The sequence below is a fragment of the Mus caroli genome, chromosome 1 (genome assembly GCF_900094665.2).
Source record: "Mus caroli chromosome 1, CAROLI_EIJ_v1.1, whole genome shotgun sequence".
Lineage (NCBI taxonomy): Eukaryota > Metazoa > Chordata > Mammalia > Rodentia > Muridae > Mus > Mus caroli.
Window position 1 is genome coordinate 155923309 of NC_034570.1, and position 10737 is coordinate 155934045.

Genomic DNA, 10737 nt, shown 5'->3' on the forward strand with positions numbered 1-10737 from the left:
TTTCAACGTTAAGGCAGAGCCTCACTAAGAAGCCCAGGCTGTCCTTGAACTTCCTTCATAGTATAGGAAATCCTTAAATGCTTTTATCTTCCTGCCTCAGCATCTCACATAGCTGGGATTATAGGCCTGCACTGCTGGCAACGGCAACCCGCCTCAGTTCAAAATTACAGCTTACAAACCCGTGGTCATAGTATGTTGGTGACATACACCTATAGTCTTAGCACTTGGGAGCCTAAACTTAATAAATTTGAGACTAGCTTGAGCAAGACCCCATCTCAAACAACAACAAACAAACAAGTAAATGATGCTATAGTTAGCGTGGTGGTAGAGTATAAGGCCCTGCGTTCAATCGCCTGTGGACCTGTGATGTGACCTTACTAGACCTGAAAAGATGGCACTTTCCTTTAACCCCAACACTCAGCAAGCAAAGTGGATCTTTGTGAGTTCTAGGCCAGCCTGGTCTATATTCTGAATACTAGGTCATTCAGAACTATATAGTGATATCCTATCTCAAAACAAAACAAAGCAATCCCTTGTACTAACAAACACTACCATGTCTACTAACAGTAATGATAACAACCACAACAACGATAGTAAAAATAAATGAGTAGGGCTTGGTGACTCTACCTGTAATTCTAGCCAAGACATAACGATGGCTGGAAGTTCAAGGGCCAGCCTTAAACTTGTACATTCTGAGCCAGTTGCTGTGTGTCCTGTGCTAGACATACTGTTTTCTGTGAAACAATATTCCTAAGGTCACGCAACCCTCAGAATAACAAAGTTTACTGTTTGTTTTATCTAGGTTAGCTTCTTAAAACCACCCCCAACTTTTAATTTTGACGAGTTTTTCACAAAATGTATGGGCTTCATGGATTATTATCCTTCTGGTGACCACAAAAGTAAGTAGCCTCCTTGTGTAGACAGACCCTTCACCTCTGTAGTGGGCAGTAGGGACATATGCCAGTGTCAGTGGCTCTGTGACAAGTGGATACACTCCTCCTCACAGCTCTGGCCCTCCACCTTGACATGAAGGAGACAGATTTCCCATTCTTCAGAACAAGGCTGGGTATCTAGCTAGCCTCCTCTCCTGGCCACTGATTCCCATCTGTCTACTTCCAAACACTAACAAGACAAAATACAAAGCATCCTTGACTCCTATTTACCCTTTGATGTCTCTCTCTATATATACTTGTGTCATGTCTGTTCTTGTATCTCCTTATTTACCAATAAATATGTACTGCATATTGTGGTGGTGTGAAATGTGGTGGTTCAAATATACTTGGCCCAGGGAGTGGCGCTATTAGGAGGTGTTGCCTTGTTGAAGTAGGTGTGGCCTTGTTGGAGGGACCTCGGAACCTCTAAGCCAGTCCCAACTAAATGTTTTCCTTTATAAGAGTTGCCTTGGTCATGGTTCACAGCAATGGAAACCTTAACTAAGACATATACGCCTTGGGGTGTGTGTTAACCCACTCTTCAGTAGTTCATTTTAAATTTATTTTTTAAATTTATTTTGGGGGGATACAGGGTTTCATTTGTACCCTAAGCTGGCCTTAAACTCATAATCCTCCTGCCTTTGCCCCTCTGACACTGGAATTAGAGGCCCAGCTTTAATTTTAATTTTTAAGAAATAGAATATGTTAGGCTATTCTCAAAGAGATCCTCCTGTCTCAGATTCTTGTGACAAACCTGTCTTATTTTCCTGGCATCCAATTTCTACCCTCTTCCCCCATCTGGGAATGTGTCAAATCCACTAGCTAGACCACTAACTAGATTCTGGTGATCTTGTCCTAGGAGGAAGCCTAGGTGGTTGACTCTAGGTGGCTGGCTTTGGATTTTATTGTTGTTTGAAAGTTCTAGTTGAGTTAGTTTACAGTTTCTAGTTGAGTTAGTTTGTTTACAGTGCTTTGTTGAAACTCGGGGGCCTTGTCTTCTGCTATGCAATCACCTTACCTCTGAGCTATACTCCCAGCCCCAGCCTTGCCTAGGTGGTTGTCTTTAGATTAATTCTCCCTCCCTGATGTGTAAAGGATTCAAGCTAAGGTTTTGTGTATACTAACCAAGTGCTTTACCAGTGAGTTACATGCCACGGCGTCCAAATATTGATGGTTTCCTTATTGTTCCATTTTCCAAGGCAGTCTCAATTAGCCAAGTCTGACCTCAGACCCTCCCTATATTATATATATATATATATATATATATATATATATATATATATATATGACCTTGAATTGCTTGTGCTCTAGTCTCCACCTCCAATTACCCACAGACACATCCCAAGGCACATGCAATGCACACTGATCAGTGCATGTGCAAATGAGGGGATGCAAGAACAGATAAGCACAACACAGGTAGTTATATAGAAACTCACAGGAACGTCCAGGACGAGTAGGAATCAGAGATACTCTGTGTTTTGCCTTGCCTCAATGATGTTTGGAAGATGGTAGGAGGGAGGTGGTAGCCAGGAGAAGAAGATAGCTAGATTCTTAGAACTGCTGTTCTGAGGAATGGGAAGTGGTGTGCCACCACCCCAGGATGGCTTTTGCCATTCTTGTTGTTTAGTTTTTCTTTGTTTTGATTTTGAGATGGGTTCTTGTCCTGTTGCCTAGGTTGACCTTGAACTTTGTGGCTCAGGTCCTAGCAGTCTTCCCACCTCAGCTTCTCTAGTGCTAGCGCTATAGGCACAAGCACCACCCTTGTCATGGATATCAAGCTCTCTATTTTCCTGGGGCTCTAACAATATTTGTTTTAGGTTTGCTTCTGTTCCCCAAACTACTATTCTCAGTGCCTTTCGCCAGTTTCCTTCCCTTTCCCCAACTGTTGGAGATGTCAGAGTGCTGTGTTTGACTTCCTAGTCTTCTCCATTCAATTCTTCTCAAACCATTCAATTCACTGCAAGCTTCCATATGACTACAGCAAGACACCTAAGAAGCCTGCGGTGCAAAATTCAAGATAAAATTCACAAGTAACAATCTTTCCTGGTTACAAAGCATTTTAGTTCAATCTTGATACCAAGCCACTTGCAATTAAATGTAGAGAAGCCCACAACCTATAAGAAGTCTTTCTGTCCATCGATGTCCTGGGGTCTCCCGGGAAACTGTAAGGAACACTGCCCCAGGGAATGGGAACAAGAAGACTTCTATCGAAAGCATTGCTAAGCCTGCCCTTTCCCTCTGCCCTCTTAGACTTCCTAAGGCTTGCCTGCATGCTGGAGTCTGATCCTGAACTCGAGCTGTCTCTACAAAAGTACGTGATGGAAATCATTTTGAAGCAGGTATTTTTATAATCCATTGTGTTCTATTTCCAGGTGGCAGGAATCTCTTCAACAGCAAGCTAGACAAAATAATAAACAGAACACAGAAGCTAGTAAAATGTTTGTAAATTTAAAAAAAATACTTTTTGTTGGCTCAACATATAGGTGTTACCTTAAGAAGTGACAACGACCCTAGAATACAGACTCTGGTTGCTTCAAATACCATGTTTCAACATGAAAAGTCTTTTAGGGGCATAGAACAAAAGACAGTCAGTTATAAGTCAAGATATTTTCACGTATATTGGTGGGAATGTCAGGTGTGGGAGGGGCAACTCTGTGCCATAGGTCTCATGTTCTCTGATGTTGTTCTTAGTTTGGGAGTTTCTAGGAGCTACTGGGTCTGTTAAATTATCACATTCCAAGGGGTTCACCTTATAATTGAAAAGATGTTAGGCAGAACTCAACAGGTAGGCCATGGATGACCATTAAGAGGTCTACAGATAGCACAAGATCTGGAGTTAGAGGTCCAGCTTTAATTTTAATTTCAAGTCTCTACAGCCATGAAGTTCTAGTCAATCAGTTCATCGTCCTTGAAGAATGTCTAACTGAGGCTTTTCTTTTCTGGGAATTTCATTTCACATTCTCCATGTATATATAAGTGACTTCAAAATTCATTATGCAAATCAGTATACTAAAAAATAGGGGCGGTAAGCTGGGCGATGGTGGCCCAAGCCTCTAATCCCAGCACTTGGGAGGCAGAGGCAGGTGGATCTCTGCGTTCGAGGCCAGCCTGGTCTACAGAGCAAATTCCAAGACAGCCAGGGCTCCACAGAGAAACTCTGTCTTGAAAAAACAAACAAAAACAAAACACCAGCTAGAAAAAGAAAAATATTAGGGGAAGCATGTGGCTCAGTGGTAGAGCATTTGCCTTGCCTGTGTAAAGCTCTGGTCCTCTCTCTAGCTTTGCTAAATCACTGTGAGAAGGACAGGACAGGAATGTTTCTCTTCAAGACAAAAACAGACAACAAAAAACAAACAAACAAGAGAATGAAAGAAACAAACAAACAAGGAAGGAGGGGAGGAAGGAGGGAGGAGGGAGGGAGGGAAGGAAGGAAGGAAGGAAGGAAGGANAAGGAAGGAAGGAAGGAAGGAAGGAAGGAAGGAAGGAAGGAAGGAAGGAAGGAAGGAAGGAAGGAAGGAAAAAAGATTGTGTTAAATGGTAGAACATTTGTTTAGTGTGCTAAAGGATCTATGTTCAATTCTCAGTTTAATGAACAAAATCTATAGTTCCTATTTTTATTTTTATTTTTTGAGGCTATCACTAAAAGTTGCCCAGGGTGTCTTTGAACTCAAGTCTTCAGTCTAGGAAGGAATTAGCCTTGTGATCCTTCTGAGTTGCTGGAATTATGATCCTGTTTTTAACAGTCATTTAAAAGGGCAATAACCCTCAAGCGCAAGCATATGAGACTGCCCCTAAATGTACCTCACTGATGGCCACTACTAGTGCCCATGATTGTCCAAGAGAAAGTCTCCTACATCCTCCCCTACCTCAATAGATAGACCCCCATTAGCTACTGCTGAGATCATTGCCTACAAGGAGGGGGTGTAAGATAAACTCTTGAGTTGGTGAGGAATTTTGGGTAGAAATAATGAATACTGTTAAATAGGTATATCTGGGGCAGGGAGTGGAAAGAAGGGGGAGGACAGATCTTTGAAGACCTCACCAAGCCATATCCTAGCACTTAGAGGCCATGCATGCTCAGAGATGCCGTGGTCCTTTTTTTCTCAACCAAACTGAAAGCATGTGGTTTAATGGGATAATTTTTGCTAAAAATTACTTGTAAATGTATTTGAAAAAAATCATTACAGGGGTTATATATAAATCACATCATCTTTTGTGAAAAGAATACAGTTAAACGAACTTAATCCTGTGGTTAGCCTAGACAGTGAGGAAGCATGGTGACTTAATTCCCTGTACCACTTTCTATTTCTTCCGTAAGACATGTTTCACGAGGCTGGTGAGATGGCTCAGTGGGTAAGAGCACCTGACTGCTCTTCCGAAGGTCCAGAGTTCAAATCCCAGCAACCACATGGTGCCTCACAACCATCCGTAATGAGATCTGATGCCCTCTTCTGGGGTGTCTGAAGACAGCTACAGTGTACTTACATATAATAAATAAATAAATCTTTAAAAAAAAAAAAAGACATGTTTCACATTGCCAGCAGAGAAACTGATACCTTTGTGTTATTTGGACAGAAAGTAGAATGACTATCCCCCATTGATTTGCAAAGTACTTCATTTAACCTAATTCAAGATGGATGACTGGCAGTGATGATTTGGGAATTCTTTTTTCTCAAAGTGGGCGTATAGAAGGGGGAACCTAAATCAAACAACAAAGCAAAGCACGCCACCCAAAAGAGGTCATGTATTACACGGGATGCTGGAATCCAGAGTTGGGTTTAATTTGCTACTTTCTGTTTACATAACCTTGGGGGAAATCGTGTTACTTCTCCACGTGTCTGCTCTTTAATTTGTAAAATGGGAACACTAATGCTAGGTTTTGAACTTCTGTCTGAAAATAGTGGGATAGAATCTAAAAATATTCCAGAAGGCACCAGGATCTGAAAGTACAAGGTGAAGTTATATAAAAGATTATTTTTCTACCCAACTATAAAAATAAGAAATCAGAAGCAGTAGTAGAACTTAATGTGAACGCATGTCAGCATGAGGGATTTGGTTGTTAGGTAATGTAGCAATAGTGGCCAAATTAGCAACCACATAAATCTTCATTGACCAGTAGTGTGTGTGTGTGTGTGTGTGTGTGTGTGTGTGTGTGTGTGTGCGCGCGCGCGCATATATTTGCTTGGTTGGCTTCAATGGAAGAGATTTGATAATGGGTTCTAACCATCTTCTCATTTTCCTGTGGGTTGGCTCTGTGAATTGTACCTCACACTGAGATAGCTTCAGTTGCTGCTGAAGGCTTTCTTCCCAGTATGGACTTTGGGTACAGGCTAGAGTGGTGCTAAAAGGGTTCTGCTGCCCAGAGCGCACACTGCAGAAAGCTGCCCTCTCCCTTACAGATCGATGACAAGCAGCTTCGGGGCTATTTATCTGAGCTTCGCCCTGTGACAATTGTGTTTGTGAACTTGATGTTTAAAGAGCAAGACAAAGTAGAAGTCATAGGCTCAGCCATCCAAGCTGCCTGTGTACACATCACTTCTGTCTTGAAGGTCTTCCGAGGCCAAATCAATAAGGTCTTCATGTTTGATAAGGTAAGTACGTACTACAGAATGGGAAACTTCACACAGTGTCAGGTTAGCACTGAGTCCAAGGACATTGGTGAGGTGGAGGGAACCGACAACGGGATACTTAATGTAGGACACCACTCTTTGTAACAGCTCATGCATGGCCGACATGCCAGGCGTTCCTCTCGACATTTTACCTACATTCATTAATTTAAGCCTTGTGGCTACCCTTTGTTACTGTGGTGTTTCTTGATACAGAATCTCACTCTGCAACTCTGTTCTGGAACTCACTTTGTAGACCAGACTGATCTTGAATCAGAGCTCAGTCTGCCTCTGCCTCCTGAGTGCTGGGACTAAAGGTGTGTAACACAATGCCTTTTAAATCATATCTTATTTTATATGTGCATATGTGCATGGGCACATGTGTGCCAAGGCGTGCATGTAGAAGTCAGAGGACAATTTTCTTCCACTGTGTGAGTCTGCCTTTATTTACTGAGCTATCATTTTTTTAATTAATTAGTTTTATTTTATGTATATGAGCTCATATATATGTATGTGTCTGTGCATCACATGCATTCTTGGTGCCCCAAAAACGTTAAAAGAGGAGCATCATAGCCCTTGGAACTGGAACTGTAGATGAGTAAGAACTTCTGTTGGATGCTGAGAACTAAACCGAGGTTCTCCGTAAGCGCTGACAAACTCTAGACAAACACATACACACACACACACACACACAGAGAGACTCACGAACTCATGCACACACCCAAGCACACACCCTATGTATGACTCTTTTCTTTAAAAGACAGAGTCTTGATATGTTCCAGGCTGTCCTGGAACTTTTTATGTAGGCCAGGCTTTTCTGGAACTCACAGCGACCCACCTGCCCCCTCTTCCTACTTCTGGAACTACAGGTGAGCATTCCCTAAGCCATCTTGACAGATTCTACCAGGCAGACACCAGGATGAAACCCAATTCTGAAAGGGAAACTCGCTGTGGCAATTCTTGGTTAGGCCTTTTGGGATGGTACAAGGTGTGTCTGCTGACTCTCACTTACAGGGCTGCTCCTTCCTCTGTGTCTTTGGTTTCCCTGGGGAAAAGGCTCCTGATGAGATCACTCATGCTCTGGAAAGTGCCGTGGATATATTCGACTTCTGCTCCCAGGTCCACAAAATCCGGTGAGTGTCAACTCTAATCTTATCCAGTAGTTCCTGGGCTGTCTTAAAGGAACAGAGAGGATGGGGGTACAGGAAACTGGGATGAAGAGAAAGAGTGGATGACTTGGTTTGATGCTTCAAGCATTCTTTCCTCTATATCCCTTCGGTGTATATAACTGTCCTAGACTGAGCATGAAAAGTTATTTATTTGAAATAGCCTCTCCTCCCCCTCCTATCCTACTTCCCTAGCCTTGCCACATTTTCTATGCTCCTCATCTTTTCTGTAAATACTCATTGTTAATCTCTTTCTACGCACGGCGTCAGCACTGTCTCCATCGGTGTTGCCAGTGGGATTGTCTTCTGTGGGATCGTTGGACACACTGTGAGACATGAGTACACAGGTGTGTAGAGCCGACCTAGTTTCACTTGGCTTTCAACAAACAGAGATTTGTATGGGGGGGGGGNGAGAGAGAGAGAGAAGAGAGAAAGATGGAGATAGAGACTCTGTCCTTAGAGAGTTTATAGACTTTCCAGGTGGAACAAAGCCATGTTGCTTTGGCCACTGACAGTGCCATGCCCGCAGTGTGTGTGACAGTGGCTTGCCCGCAGTGTGTGTTTCTGGTACTATGGATGAGTATAAGAAATATGAAGTTACTTCCCCACCACCCACATGGTGAATCACAACCATATGTAATTCTAATCTGGGTTGATCTGAAGGCCTTCTTCTGACCTCTGAGGGTGCCGTACATACATGCAAACAAAACACTCATACATATAAAATAATAAAATAAATAATGCAAACTTTTGTTTGCTTTTGTTATTGTCTTAGATACAGGGTTTCTCTCTGTAGCCCTGGCTGTCCTGGAACTCGCTCTATAGGCCAGGTTACCTTCAAACTCAAGAGATCTGCCAGCCTCTGCCTCTCAAGAAAAAATTTTTTTCAAGTATGAAGTCATTGGAGATATTTTCAGAATCCTTGGCCTGTTGGCCCCAGAGTCCCCAATGACCAGGTCTGGTTACTCACTGAGATGATGTAATCGGAAAAGAGGTGAGCGGCTATGCAGCAAGACAAGGCTTTATTCAATGTAGCCACAGCAAAAGGAACAGGGGAGCCAGCATCTTACCCCTCCCTCTTCAAGGTGTTGATGGTAGATACAGGGGTATACAGAGGGGTAATAAAAGGAACGGGGCAAGAAATACACAAAGATGGGCAGAACTGGCCAAACTGGGCTGTGTACATCAGTCTCTTAGGAGATGATTACTTGAGATCCCTATACTGAAAGGATAACTGCAGGGCTCGGTGTCCCTGACATTTGAGAAAAATCGAGGAGGATAAATGACTCGAAGAGAAATGTATGTCATGACAGGGACTGATGTGTTAAACATTTTGTCCCCATTACGAAATGCCCTGGAAAACAGCCTAAGGGAGCCATTGTGGTTTGCAGGCCAAATGTTCCCATAAGCTCCTGTGCTTGAACACTTGGTCTCCTGATGGTGATGCTGGTCTGGGAGGCTGTGGGACCTTTGGGACTATGGCCTACCCAGCAAAAATGGACCATTAGGATCTCAGCAACAGAGAGATGCCATGTCTCAAAACAAAACAAAAGCATAGCTAGATGTATGGTGGTGTCTTTAATCCCAGCACTCCAGAAGCAGGTGGATCTCTGTAAGTTCGAGGCCAGCTTGGTCTACAGAGTGAGTTCCAGGACAGTCTGGGTTGTTACACAGAGAAACCCTGTCTCAAAAAACAAAGCAATGCCCCCTTCCCCNCCCCCCCCCCAGTAAAACACACACACACACACACACACACACACAGAATTACCAAATGAAGTTTTTATCCAGCAGACATACACCATTTTGAGGGTCAGTTCCCTTAGACCAACACACTGCTTGTTGACGTCATCACAGAATATCAGCTATATCTCACTTATCCACACGTCCTCAGGCCTGTGACCCTTACAAACGCCCCACTATGCTTAAGGCCTTTTAAATCCCAGAACAGACTATCCTCTCGGTCTCCTAGATTAGACAGAAACCTTGCTACTGGCTGAGTTAACTGTTGAAGATTGCTTGAAATAGGCCCTGGCCGACTGAAGGCTAAACTTGTGTGCCATTCACGATAGGCAGAAGAAATTGGGGGGTAGGGGGAGTCTCCCCCAGTTCCATGGGGTCTAACAGCTTTCGCTGTCGGTTTTCTCCTCCCACCCTGGCTCTGCCTGCCCGTTGCAGTCATCGGTCAGAAGGTTAACATTGCTGCCAGGATGATGATGTACTACCCGGGCATTGTGACCTGCGACTCTGTCACCTACGATGGCAGCAACCTACCAGCCTACTTTTTTAAGGAGCTTCCGAAGAAAGTTATGAAAGGAGTTGCAGACCCTGGACCAGTGTATCAGTGTTTGGGCCTCAATGAGAAAGTGTGAGTGTGGGTATTGACTGCTAATTTTTTTTTAGAAAAGGGGTGATTTTAATAGCAAATAATTGGTGCCCTAGTTGAGATTCAAAACCATTTCATGAAACTGAAATCTATATCTTCCCAGACCTGGGTCCAGGCTTTAAACATCCTTCATCTTTCACTGTTTGACTAATATTGCAGCAAGAGAGAAAGAAGCTCATTCTTTGCCCAGGCTTGAGAGTTTAAGGGTGTTTCTTCAGCAGCTGTGCAAACAGACCAGAGAGTCCCCTGATTTCAGTACAGACAGGCAGATCTGGTCACCATTCAGTACTCACAGATTATGTCAACTGTAGGCCCAGCATCAAGAGAGGTCAAAGAAGACAAGATAGTGTTCTGGGTCTTTGCTAAACCCCAGCTTAGATGTGTGGATATCCCTTTGGGCTTGAAATTGTTCAGCCAGGCAGCAGTGGCACATGCCTTTAATCCCAGCACTCGGGAGGCAGAGGCAGGAAGACTTCTGACTTCTAAGCCACCCTGGTCTACAGAGAGAGTTCCAGGCCAGCCAGGGTTTCACAGAAAACCCTGTTTTGAAAAAAAAAAAAAAAAAGGAGAGAGGGAAAGAGAGAGAGAGAGAGAGAGAGAGAGAGAGAGGGAGGGAGGGAGGGAGGGGGGGAGGGAGGGACGGAGGGAGG

At 43.5% G+C, this 10737-nt stretch overlaps 1 protein-coding gene across 4 annotated transcripts in view; it reads left to right on the plus strand.

Annotated features, from left to right (window-relative positions):
* Adcy10 (adenylate cyclase 10) overlaps positions 1 to 10737 on the plus strand; it is an 88365-nt gene that overhangs the window by 28870 nt on the left and 48758 nt on the right. For all 4 annotated transcript variants that reach the window (XM_021150515.2, XM_021150669.2, XM_029479259.1 and 1 more), the window contains 6 exons: positions 803 to 899; positions 3183 to 3271; positions 6332 to 6523; positions 7553 to 7671; positions 7975 to 8051; positions 9880 to 10069. In XM_021150515.2, the coding sequence (XP_021006174.1) occupies positions 803 to 899; positions 3183 to 3271; positions 6332 to 6523; positions 7553 to 7671; positions 7975 to 8051; positions 9880 to 10069 (764 nt within the window). The remainder of the gene's footprint in view (positions 1 to 802; positions 900 to 3182; positions 3272 to 6331; positions 6524 to 7552; positions 7672 to 7974; positions 8052 to 9879; positions 10070 to 10737) is intronic.